Raw genomic sequence first — 17,742 nt, 5'->3', positions numbered from 1 at the left:
ATATAGGCTGGATGTGAGGTCTGTGTGTGTCTCCCAGTAATATAGGCTGGATGTGAGGTCTGTGTGTGTCTCCCAGTAATATAGGCTGGATGTGAGGTCTGTGTGTCTCCCAGTAATATAGGCTGGATGTGAGGTCTGTGTGTCTCTCCCAGCAATATAGGCTGGATGTGAGGTCTGTGTGTGTCTCTCCCAGCAATATAGGCTGGATGTGAGGTCTGTGTGTGTCTCCCAGTAATATAGGCTGGATGTGAGGTCTGTGTGCGTCTCCCAGTAATATAGGCTGGATGTGAGGTCTGTGTGTGTCTCCCAGTAATATAGGCTGTATGTGAGGTCTGTGTGTCTCTCCCAGTAATATAGGCTGGATGTGAGGTCTGTGTGTGTCTCCCAGTAATATAGGCTGTATGTGAGGTCTGTGTGTCTCTCCCAGTAATATAGGCTGGATGTGAGCTCTGTGTGTCTCTCTCAGTAATATAGGCTGGATGTGATGCTATTATACAGTTTGGGAGCTAATGTGAGGGTGATTATACTGTGTTTTAGGGGAGCTGTGGGCCCATCATAATGAATATAGAGGAGCTGTACATTGTGGGATTCAGGAGACATTATTAGATGTTAAGTGGGCACAAAAGAAGCATTATTGTTATAGGGGCACTCAGAGTACTGTCACCATCAAATGTGTACAGGGGGCATTATTACTTTTTTGGGCAATATGTGGACACGGTTTTCTAGGGCATTTGCACAGGGCAATAATATTTAGTAGGTGGCAATTTTGCCATCTAGAGCAGAGGTCCCCAACCGCCGGTCCGCGGACCAGGACCGGGCCGTTGGGGTTTTTCAGCCGGTCCGCGGGGAGAGGGGGCCCCTCCAGCCTCCAGCAGGGCCGCCATCAGGGCATGACTGCCCTGACTCCAGTATGGGGCCCGGCCGGTAGGAGCCCCCTCGGAGCCCCCCTCTTGTGCGTCTCTCTCCTCATGGGGCCCCCGGCCGCATGCTAAGCGCCGGGTCCGGGACATCTTAGCGCTGCGCTGCTGCGGCAGCACCTTCATGATTCCCCTGACTTCCGGTCATGTGACGGCGCCGTCGCATGGCCGGAAGTCAGGAGAACCTGGTGTCAGCGATTTGGACGAGCGCCAGGATTCTGCAGGGATCGCATGGGGGTAAGTATAACAAGTTTTATTTTTTTTTAAATACAATTAACTAGGAGTGGGGGGAATGGGAGATGCACATGGGGGAGGGGAGAGATGAGAGATCCACATGGGGGGGGAGGGGAGAGATGAGAGATCCACATGGGGGTGAGGGGAGAGATGAGAGATGCACATGGGGGGAGGGGAGAGATGAGAGATGCACATGGGGGAGGGGAGAGATGAGAGATCCACATGGGGGGGAGGGGAGAGATGAGAGATCCACATGGGGGTGAGGGGAGAGATGAGAGATGCACATGGGAGGGAGGGGAGAGATGAGAGATGCACATGGGAGGGAGGGGAGAGATGAGAGATGCACATGGGAGGGAGGGGAGAGATGCACGGGGGGGATGAGAGATGCACGGGGGGGATGAGAGATGCACGGGGGGGATGAGAGATGCACGGGGGGGATGAGAGATGCACGGGGGGGATGAGAGATGCACGGGGGGGATGAGAGATGCACGGGGGGGATGAGAGATGCACGGGGGGGATGAGAGATGCACGGGGGGGATGAGAGATGCACGGGGGGATGAGAGATGCACGGGGGGGATGAGAGATGCACGGGGGGATGAGAGATGCACGGGGGGGATGAGAGATGCACGGGGGGTGGATGAGAGATGCACGGGGGGTGGATGAGAGATGCACGGGGGGGGTGAGAGATGCACGGGGGGTGGATGAGAGATGCACGGGGGGGGTGAGAGATGCACGGGGGGGATGAGAGATGCACGGGGGGGATGAGAGATGCACGGGGGGTGGATGAGAGATGCACGGGGGGGATGAGAGATGCACGGGGGGTGAGAGATGCACGGGGGTGGATGAGAGATGCACGGGGGGTGGATGAGAGATGCACGGGGGGTGGATGAGAGATGCACGGGGGGGGTGAGAGATGCACGGGGGGGTGAGAGATGCACGGGGGGGGATGAGAGATGCACGGGGGGTGGATGAGAGATGCACGGGGGGGTGAGAGATGCACGGGGGGGATGAGAGATGCACGGGGGGGGGGATGAGAGATGCACGGGGGGGGGATGAGAGATGCACGGGGGGGATGAGAGATGCACGGGGGGGTGAGAGATGCACGGGGGGGTGAGAGATGCACGGGGGGGGTGAGAGATGCACGGGGGTGGATGAGAGATGCACGGGGGGTGGATGAGAGATGCACGGGGGGTGGATGAGAGATGCACGGGGGGTGGATGAGAGATGCACGGGGGGTGGATGAGAGATGCACGGGGGGTGGATGAGAGATGCACGGGGGGTGGATGAGAGATGCACGGGGGGTGGATGAGAGATGCACGGGGGGTGAGAGATGCACGGGGGGGATGAGAGATGCACGGGGGGGATGAGAGATGCACGGGGGGGATGAGAGATGCACGGGGGGGATGAGAGATGCACGGGGGGGATGAGAGATGCACGGGGGGGATGAGAGATGCACGGGGGGTGGGTGAGAGATGCACGGGGGGTGGATGAGAGATGCACGGGGGGTGGATGAGAGATGCACGGGGGGTGGATGAGAGATGCACGGGGGGTGGATGAGAGATGCACGGGGGGTGGATGAGAGATGCACGGGGGGTGGATGAGAGATGCACGGGGGGGTGAGAGATGCACGGGGGGTGGATGAGAGATGCACGGGGGGGTGAGAGATGCACGGGGGGGTGAGAGATGCACGGGGGGATGAGAGATGCACGGAGGGGATGAGAGATGCACGGGGGGGTGAGAGATGCACGGGGGGATGAGAGATGCACGGAGGGGATTAGAGATGCACGGGGGGATGAGAGATGCACGGGGGGGATGAGAGATGCACGGGGGGGATGAGAGATGCACGGGGGGGATGAGAGATGCACGGGGGGTGGATGAGAGATGCACGGGGGGTGGATGAGAGATGCACGGGGGGGATGAGAGATGCACGGGGGGTGGATGAGAGATGCACGGGGGGTGGATGAGAGATGCACGGGGGGTGGATGAGAGATGCACGGAGGGGATGAGAGATGCACGGAGGGGATGAGAGATGCACGGAGGGGATGAGAGATGCACGGGGGGTGGATGAGAGATGCACGGAGGGGATGAGAGATGCACGGAGGGGGATGAGAGATGCACGGGGGTGAGCTGCACATGGGGGGGTGAGAGATGCACATGGGGGGGTTATGTTTACATAACTTTGTTGCCTTATGAAGGGCGGGGGGGGGCCCCAAAAAATTTCTTGCACAGGGGCCCACTACAGTCTGTGTCCGCCCCTGGGATGAAGTAAATGCAGCTGAACAGCAGCTGTCAGGACAGCTGCCCTGTCCTGCTGCAGGGCGTGATGGGGCCTCAGTGATGTGGCTCCTGGCACAGCACATTATGTGGGGCTCCTGGCATAGCTCCTGGCGGGGACCTGGTCTACACTATATGATAAGTATGCACTAAACTCCAAATCCCTCCATTACCCCGCCCCCATATGACCAAAGCCCTGCCCACCCCACCCCCTACTTGCTGGGCCATGGAAAAATGATCTTGCTTCAAGCGGTCCCTGGTGCAAAAAAGGTTGGGGACCACTGATCTAGAGGGCACAAAGGAGGCATTATCACGATGTTATGGGCAGTAAGAGCATCCGTTATTGTACCACACAGCAGGTGAAGCAATAGGGACATGGATCAGTGTTGGGGTATCAGCAGGATGAGGAGTTTGTTCAGGTTGGGAATAGATGTGTACGGGGCTGGACATGTCAGAAGTCAGATGTGTCTTTGTTGTAATCTCTGCAGATGAGTCCTGGCTGGAGAAGTTGTCATGTTGGTCTGGGCCAGATGGAAAAGACGAGAAAAGTGAACGACTCCATCAGAAAGAACGTCACCTGTAAGGTACTATATATTCACTGTACTGTGATCTCTGACATGTTCTCCGGGATTGGTATCTACTACTATATGGTCACCATATGTCAGTAATATAGATCTTGGTCTTTGTAGAGATTTATTTTCAGTAACAGCGCGGTCATCTGCTGAGGTTCCCCTATACCCACTATTAGGGTCCGCCACCATAGTTGTAATCAGGGTTATCAGCTAGAGACCCATTCAGATGTTTCGCCCCCTGAACTGAACCCCCTCCTACGCCTCTGCTTCCCACGATGAGTATTTAGTGAGTTTTTGATGTTGCAGGTCTTCTGCACCAATTATGTAAACTAGGATACTTGTGTTATTTTTCATTGCGTTTTCGAGTGCGCTTGGTGCGGAAAATCTGCAACATCAAAAACTAACCAAAAACTCATTGTGGGAATGTAGCCCAAGATGCTGCGTTTTTGAAGCAGTAAAAATACGCAGCAACAAAAGTTCATGGTGGGCACAGGGGTACATGTTCTATCCATAAAAACACAAAGAGAAAACTTACATGACTCTCAGACGTGTAAATGAGACCTAAGCGAAGCTAAACATGTAATAACCGGTACGAGCCTCAGCTGCAGTCAGTCTGCTCCTTGACGTGTGGCTTCACACCGGCCCTTTAATGTTAATGTCAGGAGAGGATTATAAGGGGAAACAAAGTAACTGCATAGAAAAAAATGCATCTAAATAGCAAATATGAGTCTGGGGGTCTACAGAGACTGTCTGCAGCGCTACTGATTGAAGTGTCAGCTGCAGTCCAGACGATTGCAACCATTTCCCTGGTTGTAGCTCGATAGTTAATATCAATCAGTGGCTTCTAGAAGTCCCAGTGTAGCCCAGGACTAAGGAATGGTAAAAAGAAAGCAAACAAAAAGCCATGTACCTGTGGGAGGTGCAGGAACAAAGGCAAACAACAAAACCCAACTGCTAGAATAGCTGCAGGAGACTTGTATATTTCTTACACAAGGAAGTAAAGAAAAATTAAAGTCCTGGAGAGCGACACTAAAGAATCAGATCACTGGGGAGAGCGGCCAGGGAGCAGAGATCAGCGGCCGGGGAGCAGAGATCAGCGGCCGGGGAGCAGAGATCAGCGGCCGGGGAGCAGAGATCAGCGGCTGAGGAGCAGAGATCAGCGGCTGAGGACACAGTATGGACACGGTGAGCAGCGGCATCAGTCACATCAGACCTGGGGATTGGCGGCATCCTATAGACTTTATACTGAGACTAGAAATAACTGAGCACCATACAAAATCTGGTCCTCGAGAGCCGATATCAGGGGCCACACGTGCATAATAGTGATGGGCGAGCGTGCTCGGCACTGCATCGGGGTGCTCGACCGAGGATCGTGCGCTGCTCTAGTGCTCAGATCCTTGTGAGAGATTTTTTTCTATCCGCCGGAAAAATGCTCGAGTTTGCCATTCACTACCATTCTGCTTGTTACTCGCGTAGAGCACGTCCGAGCGTCTGTTGTCCTCGATTCGAGCACTCAAGCATTTCACTGCTCAATCAACACTAGTGCATGAGCACCAAGAAACCCTAAATATTGTTAATGGGGTTGGATTTAAAATATTTTAGATAATTTCTGTGTGCCGCCATATGGTGCTCTTCTACTGTGCCGCACTATAAGCTATTTATCCCTGTACACCCCATATTATGGTGGATGATGGAGCATGGCTCCGTATCTTTATTGGATTGGTTTACCGAAAGTACGGTAGGATCCACACACTCGTATAAATACCGTATTACAGCGCCTAAAATTCAGGAGGTGTGCAGCCATAATTCGCCTGCCTGAGCCTGACCTGGAATTCTAGATCTGCGTTGGTGGTTTTGGCAAAATTTATTGGAAATTTTAGAAAATGTTCAGCCTCTCGTACTACACTGCTTCAGAATTTGCACCGCAAGACTATATTCACACGATGAGCTTTGGGTGAGATTTTAATGTTGCAGATTTTCAGCCCCCATTAAGATAAGTTTCTTACATTTTTTCAAAAATATGCAGCATCAAAAACTCATCATGGGAACATAGCCTAAATTGCAAAAAACACTGCGGAGAAACTATGAGCGGCATTATAATGCTGTGTGCACACAAAGTTCTGGGGCATTCATAAAATCATTCGTTTTTCAAGTGGAAACTGCTTAAGGAAACGCTCGTTTTTTTTCTTTTTATAAACTTTTTTTCTTTTTCGGAAGAATTTTTTAAGAATTTATTTTTTCTCCTGAAGTGTATTTTATAGCCTTGTGTTTGGAGCACGCCCCATGCACTTTTTTTCTTTTTTTTCACAAAGTATTTTTTTAAAACCTCTAAAAAAAAAAAAAATTCTCATATGAGGAATGAAATGAATAGGAAAAGTTTTCCAAGCATTTGAGGAACAGTTTTTCAAGCGGATTTTGGAGTTGGTCAAAAACTCATGTGAACATAGACTTATAGTGCTTACACAAGGGAGGCAGATGAGACCTTTAACAATGTGGAGGGGATCTCATGTTATAAAAAGTGCAGGTGGAGTGTGATTCGCTGCTGCACGCTCAGTCCTCACTGGTTTTCGTACATGGAGCCCTCTGTCCTCGTTTCATGCTGAATGCAAACCAGGAATGTAACCAGGAATCTGCGGCTGCACCCTGAGCGAGAACTGCACAGAGAAACAGTCCCCTGCAGTCACCCAAGGGAGATCACAATCCGCAAGATGGTTACACATTGTGCTGCTTTAAGGGAGACTGAGGGTATGTGTGCATGATGAGTATTTAGGTGCAGAAATTTCTGCAGCGTTTCTGCACCTCTTGGCATCAAAAAATTCTGCAGAAATTCCACGTATTTTTGATGCGTTTTTGTGCGGTTTTGGCAGTGTATTCCCTATGAAATACGTAGCCAAAAATGCACAAAGAATTGACAAGCTGCAGATTTAAATGAAATCCGGACAGGAAAAATACTGATCATATGCACAGATTCAAAACTCTCATAGACAATAAGGATTCCCATGCATTTTTGGGGCCAATTCCGCACAGAAAAAAAAAAACGCATCAAAAATGCACTGTGTGCACAAGAGCCTGAGGCTACGCTCCCACGATGAGTTTTTGGTACGTTTTTTGACGCTGCTTATTCAAAAAAATGCAAATAACCTATTTTATTTAATGGGTTAAAAAAAAAATGCCGAAAATCTGCAACATTGTGGAAACGTAAATGTATTTTACAAGCTCCTCTTTGGATAACCGAAGTGTTTCAGTCTATCACATAATTACATGACCAAATACCCAGGTGGATCTTAATATCGAAAACATGAAAAAAGGTAAAGTTTATACTCAACTTTTCTCGCTGCAATAAAAATCTAAGTGCTATTGCTGCCACAACTATTTAAATATCCTGCTTTATTTTATTTTCATTTTTTCTTTATTGGAAATAGTAACAATAATAATAATAAATTCTAGAATTGTACGTTTCTGGAGGCTTAAAGTTTAAAGGGAAACTGTCAGCATGTTTTTACAGATGAAAGGGTAATGCTATGCTACCAAATAAAATGATACCTTTATTTTGTAAAGATCCGATCATTTGAAATCAAATCTAGTGTAGAAGTCCCATGCAAATCAGGCTTGAAGCGCACTGGGGGCGTGTCTGTGCATTAGATGATGCAGCCCAAGTGTATTGACACTCCCCTGATGCACTTCCAGTCTGATTTGCATATGGCTTCTACACTAGATTTCTCATGAATATCGAATTCAATCTGTACAGGAAAGGAACTATATTTATCAGGGGCCAAATGTCTATATTGCCAAGACCCCTGCAGCAGTATGCAGACTGTAATGCACTATTGCACTCCGGACAGTGCACGCTTATAAATAAGTATGACTCTGGTCTCACTGGAGGACACAGATAGAAAAGGTCCCCGTGCAAGAACAATATATGGGTCGTTTGCAGCCCAAGAGCTCCTCATACTGCACAATTCCACCTGCTTTGAAGGTAGAAAAAGAAAAGGGTCCCGTTCCCTCTAGCACCAATGATATGTCCACCACTGTCTAGTCTTATGTCTGTTTCTAGAGTTATAAACACTTATTACAGAGCATGTGAGTAGTCATAGGTTTATATTAGCAGGTTAGGAAAGATGCAGTCACTTTATCACATCTATCGGGGGACTTCCCTACAATAATAATTCACCAATCTGTTACATTGTTATGAAGTCAGCAACAAAGTTTCCTCTTTGTAACTAGTGACGTTGCTGAGATAAACAGAATATACAACAGACAAGTCCGGTTACCAGTGAGAGGGAAGTTGTATATTTAATCTTTTCCATCCCTGTTTGTGCTGGACTGTAAGATTTGCTTCTTTTTTTGGTGTGATCTAGTATCTATAACTATCGTCTCTTTTTGTGTCTGGTGGAGCCTCTGATTTTATAGATGCATAGAGAAGAATTCATCATGGCTGATGTCTTATACACAAATCTTTATTAACAGAACAGTCAAATCCATTAGGAGGTGAGCGCCGATAAATTAGTTTGGTGCCTCTGTCCGGCTCCCCGTCAGGGGCTGGAATATATTTCTGCTATAATTTCCACCTCTTTCTGGTGTTAAAGTGAACCTGACAGATGATAAATGCCGAACCGATCCACGGGCAGCATGTATCAGGCACTGGCCGCCTGACCTCAGCCAGGTATGTCTACCTCTGAAACGATGGGGCATTTCAGAGCAAAACATACTTTAAAAGCTGCCGTGGCTCTCCGAACCCTCTCTCATTGGGTGACAGGTCTCTCCCTGTGTGTATAGGTTATTAGTAGTGTTGAGCGAGCATGCGTGACACTGCTCGTTACTCGCCTGAGCATCTCACTACTCGGGATGTTCGGTGAGCACCGAGCATTTCCAGGTTACTCGGGTGGGAACTCGGGTCTCCGCCCTGCATGTTTGGCGCTCTTTACAGAGCCAATGAACATGCAGGGATTGCCAGCCAGTCACTGTAATGCCGCAGCCATGTTGGTTGTGGGCATTACAGTGATTGGCTGGCCGCACAGCGTCACCTCGAGTATTTAAATCCGGGCGCCGCCATCTTGGACACAGTCGCTCCGGATCAGACAGTGTAGGGAGAGTGCTGCTGAGCTAGGGAGAGATATAAACTGCGAAATAGTTAGTGTAGGGTCTCTAAAGCCTGCAAAATCAAACAGTCCTTCTCAGGACTAATATCTATCCCAGATATCAGGCAGGCAGGCTGTATAGGAGACGCAGTGGTTATATCAGCAAACGCTGCATTACAGTCCTGTGTGCGGCTGCTGCTCAAATTGCTAGACTTAGCTCCAGGTCTCAGGGGCCAGGAAAAATCCTTTTTTTTTTTTCATCTAAATCCTTTTTTTTTTTTTCCCTCATGTACAAATACCCAACTTATTAACCTCTTGGTATCCCCCCCCCCCCCCCAAAAAAAAAAAATTGAGTGTGTCTGTGAGTGTTCAGACACAAATAATATCTGTTTAAAAGATTCTGGTGTAGGCCAGAGAAATAGAACTGTGGTTTTCCTCTTCCACGGTTCTAATCTACTCTTTATTACCCTTTTTCCATTGATAGTGCAAGTGTAAGCTATTTTACTTCATTTACAATGGGCAAGGCTTGTGGCAAGGGACGTGGAACTGGACGTTCTGGTGATGGTGCGTGCAGAGGACGGGGCCGTGGCCAAGGTGAAAATATGCCACAACCAACAGCCACATCTTCTCGCTCCCAGTTCTTGACCGAATTACTAGGGAAGCACACAACAACACCACTATTGTGAACTGATCAGTGTGATCAGGTTATTAATTGGATAGCAGATAATACTTCCAGTTACCTGGGCACCACCACCTCCGGTCTGTCTTCCACACGGTCAAGTCTTAGTAGCCGTGAGTCTCGACCCCATACTCCTCCTCACCCTGATGCTCCTTCCTCCCACCATGCCGAGTGTCGTCAGACAGCAACTGATCCCACACTTGGACATTCTGAAGAGCTGTTCACTGGTCCATTTCCATATTTGGGCCCCTCTCCTGCTCCGCTTGAAGTGGTGGAAGAGGAAATCCCATGTAGCGATGGCCAAATATTTGAACAGCCACGGCCACAGGAAGGCGATGCTGGCAATTTGTCACAAGAGGTGGACGATGACGAGACACAATTGCCATGAAGTGAGGAGGAGGATCGTGGTGCGGAAGTGGAAGAGGAGAAGGTGGTGGATGATCTAGTAACTGACCCAACGTGGCAGGACGACACGCAGAGCGAGGCCAGCAGCACACAGGGGGAGGGAGGCAGAGTACCCCAACAGGCAGGAAGAAGCAGTGTGGTGGCCGCAGACAGAAGGTGGGCAACCGTTCCCCGTAACACCAACACGAGTGACGTTGCCAGTACAACCGGTAGGTCTTCCAGAGTCTGGAATTTTTTTAAAGACTCTGCTGATAACCCCAAAAAGGCCATATGTTCCACCTGCCATGCCAGCATCAGCAGGGGTGACAAAACTACCAGCCTGACCACCACCAGCATGATCAGGCACATGGCAGCAAAGCACCCGACTTTGTGGGGCGAACCCCAGGGTCCATGACCAGTGTCAGCAAGTGTCACCACTGCTTCTTCCACTGTTGCGCGTGTAAGAGAACCCCCTGTTGTGCGTGCAAGGCAATCCTCTGTCCATACTGCATGCAAAGATGCCCCCTCCTCTCAGTCTTCACTTGTTATGGCGTTTCTCAAGAAACAGCATCCACGTCCAGGTCCCACCGCAGCGTTCAATTGTCCATATCCCAGACCTTTGAACGAAAGCGCAGTTTCGCAGCCAACGCCCCACAGGCCACAGTCCTAAATTCACACATTTCACGACTGCTTGCGTTGGATATGCTGCCTTTTAAGCTGGTGGAGACGGAATCCTTCCGCAACCTTATGGCGGTGGCCGTCCCTCTGTACTCGGTCCCCAGCCGACACTATTTTGCCCAGTGTGCCATCCCCGCACTACACAAGCACGTGTCCCAAAACATCTGCCGTGCCCTCAACAACGCAGTTACTGGGAGAGTCCACCTGACAATGGACACGTGGACAAGTGATTGTGGCCAGGGACGGTACATCTCCCTGACGGCACACTGGGTAAACATAGTGGAAGCCAGGACCCAGTTGGACCTTGGGACAGAACACATCCTCCCCACATCGAGGATTGCTTGCCCTATGTCTGTCAGAGTTGCCCCCACAGTGTACAGCTCCTGCGCATCATCCTCCTCCTCATGTTCAGCCTCCATCTCAGATATCACCACATCAGTTACAAGCTGGAAGCACTGCAGTACTGCCTCAGCCAAGCGGCAACAGGCTGTGCTGAAACTCATAAGCTTAGGTGAGAAACCTCACACTGCTTGTGAGTTGTGGACAGCTGTGAAAGAGCAGGCAGATCTGTGGCTGAGACCGCTGAACCTACATCCAGGCATGGTTGTGTGTGACAATGGCCGTAACCTGGTGGTCGGCTCTGAGGCAAGGCGAGATCACACACGTACCATGCCTGGCTCATGTGCTTAACCTCGTGGTTCAGCGGTTTCTTAAATCGTACCCCGAGTTGCCAGATCTGCTCGTCAAAGTACGCCGCCTGTCAGCTCATTTTCGCAAGTCGGCTACAGCTTCCGCCGCCCTTGCCGTGTTTCAGCAGCGTTTGCAGCTTCCGGCACACCGATTGCTGTGTGATGTCCCCACACGTTGGAACTCTACCCTCCACATGTTGCAAAGGATTTGTGAGCAGAAGAGAGCAGTTGTGGAGTACCAGCTGCAACAAGGCCGTCGATATTCAGGTCAGACTCCAAACATAAGACCTCAGGAGTGGACCTGGAAGTCTGACATATGTACCATCCTGACAAACTTTGAAGAGTCCACCAAGATGGTGAGTGGCGATGACGCCATCATTAGCGTCAGCTTCCCACTTGTCTGTCTTTTGCAACACTCTCTGCAGAGAATTAAAGAGGAGGCATTGCAGCCAGAGTATGATGAGATGGATCAAGAAGCCGTAGCGGGCAATTACACACAGCCCAGTCTCATCTCATCCCAACGTGCATTGGGGGACAATGAGGGAGAGAAGGAGGAGGAAGAACAGGAGCTGGTATCATGCGCTGTAGACGGTAGTACCTGTACAACTGTTATACCGTCGGTTCAGCGTGGGTGGCCTGAGGACAGGGGGGGGGAGGAGAGCATGGTCAGTCATCATCTTGGTGAGGACACTGAACTCTTGCCCGTTACTCGTCTGGCACGCATGGCTGACTTTGTTACGCTGCCTTAACCGTGACCCTCGCGTTGTCAAAATGTTGGGTGACAGTCATTACTGGTTGGTGACATTTTTAGACGCCCGCTACAAGGAGAACTTTCACTCTCTTATTCCTGAGGTGGAGAGGTCTACAAAAATGGGGCAGTACCAGAAGGCCCTTGCTGCAGAACTGTTAAAAAAAAAAAATTCCCATCTGAACACGCTAGCGGCAGAGGTCACAGTTCATTGCCCAATCAAGGCGTACATGCGAGAGAGACGCAACTCCAATCCAGCAGAGGCAGGGGAACACTGTCAACGTTCTGGGACAGTTTTCTGAGACCCGCCCAGCTTGCAGGCCCTGAGGCGCGGGGTACTCTCACAAGGAGTGGAAAGTTTCAAAAGATGGTGAGGGAGTACCTTGCCGACCGTACCAGCGTCCTCCGTGATTCCTCTGTGCCTTTTAATCATTGGGTATCCAAGCTGGACACTTGGAATGAACTCTCTCTGTATGCCTTGGAGGTCCTGGCCTGCCCTGCCGCTAGCGTGTTATCGGAGCGTGTTTTTAGTGCCTCTGGGGGAATTATAACTGATAAGCGCACTCGCCTGTCAACTGACAATGCTGACTAGCTGACCCTTATCAAAATGAACAAGGGCTGGTTTGGGCCAGACTTCTCATCACCACCAAATGACAGCAGAGTAACATAAAGTCAAATCCACTGTGTTATTTCGGGAGGTGTATTCCGATGCACCGCTTCACATCCACACATGGGTATATGCTTCCTCACTTCGGCTGTTTTTTGCTCTTCTCCTTATCCTCAGCCTCCACCACCACTATACCACCAGGGTGACCGTGGTCCGTGTTGCCAGCATTGCAAGTTCCTCCATCCTAATTTTTGGCAGCTTTTGCTTGGAAGGCATAGGAAAAGACTATGGGAGACCTACTCCCCAATAATGGGAATAATGTTTTTAATATGCTGTACTGCATGGCTCTTGTGACCTCCACGTCTCTTCTAAGGGTCATTGATATTGTCTTTTTATTCCACTGGGACCTCCATGTCTCTTCCAAGGGGCATTAAAACCGTCTTGTTAAACCACTCTGAACTCCACAGCTCTTCCAAGGGGCATTGAAATGTTGTTTTTAATTACCTCTAACCTCCACGACTCTTCCAACAGGCATTGCATTTCCTCGTAATTTTAGTCAGCTTTTGCTTTTCAATGCATAGGCGAACACTAAGGGAGACCCACTCCCCAATAATGGGTAGAAGGTTTTTAGTACGCTGTAATCCACATCTGTTTCAAGGGGCATTGCAGTTCCTCATAATTTTTGGAAAGCCTTCCATTCACTGCTTAGGCCAACAGTGCACAGTAGACCCAGTTGCTATAAATGGAAAAAACGGTTTAGTTAAGGCCCTCTGACCTCCATGTCACCTCCAAGGGGCATTGGAGTGCCTCGAAATTTTTGGTAGGCATTGCACTCACTGTATGCCCTATAACTGTGTAGCCAAACCGCTCCTTTTGGTACAGAAACATATCCTACAAGACATGTGTGGTTGACTGGCCTGATATTGATGTGAATGGTCCCTGTTCCTCCTGCTCTTTCTCCTTTGCCACCACCTCATCCATCATTCATCACCTGAAGCTTTGTTTTAACGGGAGTCATAGAACTGGGATAGTAGCAGGAAAACATCCAGCAATCCTCGGAGGAGGTAGAATATGCGCCAAAACGCTGACCACCTCAGGCCTAGCCGCTACTACATACATGCGCTTGCATTCCAAGGAACAGAAAGCTAAGGAGATGGATGGCCTCATTACCTTATACACAAGTCTTTACCCTGGAAAGGATGTTCCTTAACATATTTCGCAGGAAAGCAGTTTCAGTTTAGTTTTTGAACGTTTTATTGTGAGCCTGTAAAAGTGGCCTAATACCTCTGACCACATTGTTGACAGCTGTGACCTGGGGGTCAGAAATGCATCCAGGGGTCTTCCCCATGCTGTTCCCATGTCATTTGAGCACTGTCACTATTGTTTTGGGCACTTTTTAGGCTTTCTACAGACTGCCGGGGGTGCCGCCGCAAAAATGCTCAGGTCTCCCATAGACTAACATTGGGCTCGTTGCTCGGGTCGAGCACCCGAGTATCACAGTGAGCTCAGCCCGAGCTTCGAGCACCCGAGCATTTTAGTGCTCGCTCAACACTAGTTAAGACCTGTTACTCCAGGGCAGAGGGTGAAGAGAAGCCTTTTCGATTAGTCTTGGTCACCCGTGCACTCTAAGGCAGGTGCAGACGAGCGTATTTTTGGTCCGAGTGCAATTCGACAAAACGTCGGACCAATGTTAGTCTATGGAGTTGTGCACATGTCCGAGTATTTTTCCTGGGACTGTCCAAGAAAAAAATTGCTGCATTCTTGAGTTAGATCCGATATTCGAATCACACTCAGCCATGCAAAGTCTATGAGTGCGTTGAAATTATCGGATGGCATCTGAGTGCAGTCCAATTTCTGGGCACTGACAGAATGGAGAATTTTTTATTTCGCCATCTTCTTCTCATCTGAGATAATCGGATCACACTGTGATCAAACAAAGTGTCATTTGCATAATCAATCCGATTCTCTGAAAGGAGAGAATCTACGGCCGTCTGCACCTGCCCTTAAACGGTCTTTCTCTGGAACGCCGCAGCATTTCGCGCATACATGGCTTACATCATCCAACCAGTGCTGACATATCTATGAGCTGTCACGTTCCCTTTATAGTGGATCTGTTGGGCAGTGCCCAGCCATGACCTTCCCACAGAGCCTCGTCCACTTTTTAGAAAAATGGCAGAGTTAATGTAGAAACACCAAAAGTGTTTTTTTTTGTTGTTGTTTTTTTTTCTTTCCTTTTATGCACTGGCTTTTTTAAGTAAACTAACTGATGAATTTCCCCCATGGAGTTTTTTTTTTTTTTTTTTTTCAGGGAGAAATGGGCAATAATCACGTCCCAATTGCAGGATGCTGTATAATGAAAAAATAGTATTGTATGTTCATCTATTCACGCATAGGGACACCTTGGGGATAACTTTTTTTTATTGTTTCAAAACTGTGTATTTTGGACTAAAATTTTTTTTTTTTTTTTTTTTTACTATGATTTCATTAAATATTGAAGACCATTTGGTTTCTACAGCCTGTATGTATCACTGTACAGAGTAGACTGCAGAATGAGTCAACAGTCAAACTGTCAGTGAGCTTATTCTGACAACAAAGTATAAGCCAGTCTGCAACCCTTCGCTCTCTTCTACTAAACATCTTCCAAGCTCCTATATAACCTATAAGATCAACTTTCAGCTGGTCATAAATCAGCATAGAGGAGTTCAGAAGGATGATACAAAGTAACAATCTGTCATTGCAGGAGCTCGCTGCCTGATCCACTGAAAACTCATTCTATGAGCCGTTATTACCTACAGGCAGTAGTAGCTCAGCACTTCAGTATTTTTTTTTTTTATTGAAACCTTTTAGCAAAATTATTTATAGAAAATTATACAAACATGGAGGTTAAAATAACATCACCGGAAGTGTCCATTTCTCTTGAAAGTTTGGTAGAGAATATTTCCGAGAATTGGAGGTGGGGGGAGGTTAGAGAAACTTGGATGCTTCCTTACAAGAATGGCAGCACCACCCCTGTCCACAGGTTGTCTGTGGTATTGCAGCTCAGCCAAGTTCACGGCTATGTAGCAAAGTTGCAAAACCAGACAGAACCTAAGTGGGGTGCTGTTTCTGGAAAAAAGGTGCATAAGATATTACAGAATAAATACTAATACATAACAGCAGAAAAGTGACGCGATGTAACCTGCCAGAGCAGCGGCTGTCCGGCGTTTCTTCCTGTCACATGATGGACTTGCACTCAGATTGCTGAGGATCTGTCACTGCTGATGGCTCCTCCAGTAAAAGCTGGTCCGTCCGGTTGTCTTTGTTTCGTCCTGATACCAGCATCGTATTTACTTTATCTTGCAGCAGGTTTTTTTTCAGGAGTCTTAAAGGGAACTGGTCACTTCTAAAAACACTATTTGTGTGCAGATATAGGGTTAATCTGCAGGGATATAGCATTTAAAGTAGTGCATGTGTCAAATTGGAAATACAGCTGCAGGGAGAAAACAAAGTTATATCCTCCCTGCAGCCGCTCGCTTCCAGTCATCGGGTGGTGCAGGGAGCTGGAACGGTCACCGCTCGCTATACAGTGATTACTTTATGATGTCTATTGCTTTGGTCCTCCAGTATATGGTGCACGTTGGAGTGTTACCCTCATCGATTACTGCCATCAAAAACTTTAGTCTCGTCACTTTCAGATAAGATTAATCACTTTTGATCACAGATCACTTTTCTGTTCTTACATTTATCTCTATGACCATAATAATATACCAAACTGCTGTCATTTTTCTCTGAGCCATTGATTTAGCTTGTGCAATATAAATGAGCCACAACCATTTGCAGCCTTAGGCTATGTTCACACATTGCGTTTTTGCTGCAGCTTTTTTTTTTTTTTTTTGCTGCTTTTTACAGTATTAGCAAAAGCAGTTAGCCATTAAAAGGACTCTCAAATTTTAGCATTTTTCCATCAAAAGCTGTAAGATTTAAGAAATCTCATGCAAGCGATTTTCTTCTTTTTTTTTTCCTGATTGAATTGGAAAACTGCTGCTTTTTTTTTTTTTTTTAAATCTGCAGCATGTCGATTCTTTCAGTGGTTTTGCAGCGTTTTTGTTTTCACCATAGAAAGCAATGAGGAATTGCAAAACCACTGGAAAAAAATGCAACACTGCCTTTTTGGGAATAAAACTAACTTTATTAAACATGTTCTGTAGACAAATGACAAATGGTCTGCATGTGAATAAATCCTATAATAGGTACGAGCTCTATCCATGACAAACCCAGAACTCGCATGTGAAAAACTGATGTCTGAACGAGCCTTAAGAAACAGGAGTGACGCAGCGTGTCTCAGCCCACAGATCCTTCTACACTTCTCTGTTGTGTTTGTTGTATTATGTTGGCTGTAAATAGTAGTAATAGTTTGTTTGACATATAATTTCAATGTGATGTTACAGATGACTTGGCGCCTGTACGACACTTATTAGGACACTGTGTGCTTGTATCATTAGACACTAAGCAACTGTCTATTCAGGGATTGTATGATGAGAATATTGGAGGACTGTAGGCTCCGGTTATTATTTGAGGGCTATAGTCTGAGAATATTTGAGGACTGTAGCATGGGACTTTAGGGCTGGGATTATTATTATTTATGGGCTGGGATTATTATTTGAGGGCTGTAGGTTGGGATTATTATGATTTGAGGGCTTTAGAATGGATTATGTTGAGGGCCGGGATTATTGTATTTTGAGGGCCGGGATTATTGTTTGTTGAAGGCCCTGGGCTGGGATTATTTCAGGACTGTATGGCAGTAGAATTCCTGGTCCTTGTGGAACCATATGCTGCGCTGGGAGCCACAGATCCTAGGGGGGTGCATTAAAGGATTCCTCCACAAGAGGCCCCCACAGCATAC

At 48.0% G+C, this 17,742-nt stretch overlaps 1 protein-coding gene across 2 annotated transcripts in view; it reads left to right on the top strand.

Annotated features, from left to right (window-relative positions):
* The first annotated feature begins 4,924 nt into the window (after positions 1-4,924).
* The window catches only part of FYB2 (FYN binding protein 2), a 57,892-nt gene continuing 45,074 nt past the window's right edge, over positions 4,925-17,742 (top strand). For both annotated transcript variants that reach the window (XM_073643706.1, XM_073643705.1), the window contains exon 1: positions 4,925-5,182. In XM_073643706.1, coding sequence (XP_073499807.1) covers positions 5,174-5,182 — 9 coding nt within the window. In that variant the 5' untranslated portion in view covers positions 4,925-5,173. The remainder of the gene's footprint in view (positions 5,183-17,742) is intronic.

This window comes from Phyllobates terribilis, unplaced genomic scaffold (genome assembly GCF_046119375.1).
Source record: "Phyllobates terribilis strain yellow unplaced genomic scaffold, ASM4611937v1 Scaffold_8__6_contigs__length_399053987, whole genome shotgun sequence".
NCBI classification, from domain to species: Eukaryota; Metazoa; Chordata; class Amphibia; order Anura; family Dendrobatidae; genus Phyllobates; species Phyllobates terribilis.
The sequence above is the reverse complement of the archived record's forward strand: the minus strand, read 5'-3'. Positions and strand labels throughout refer to the sequence as shown.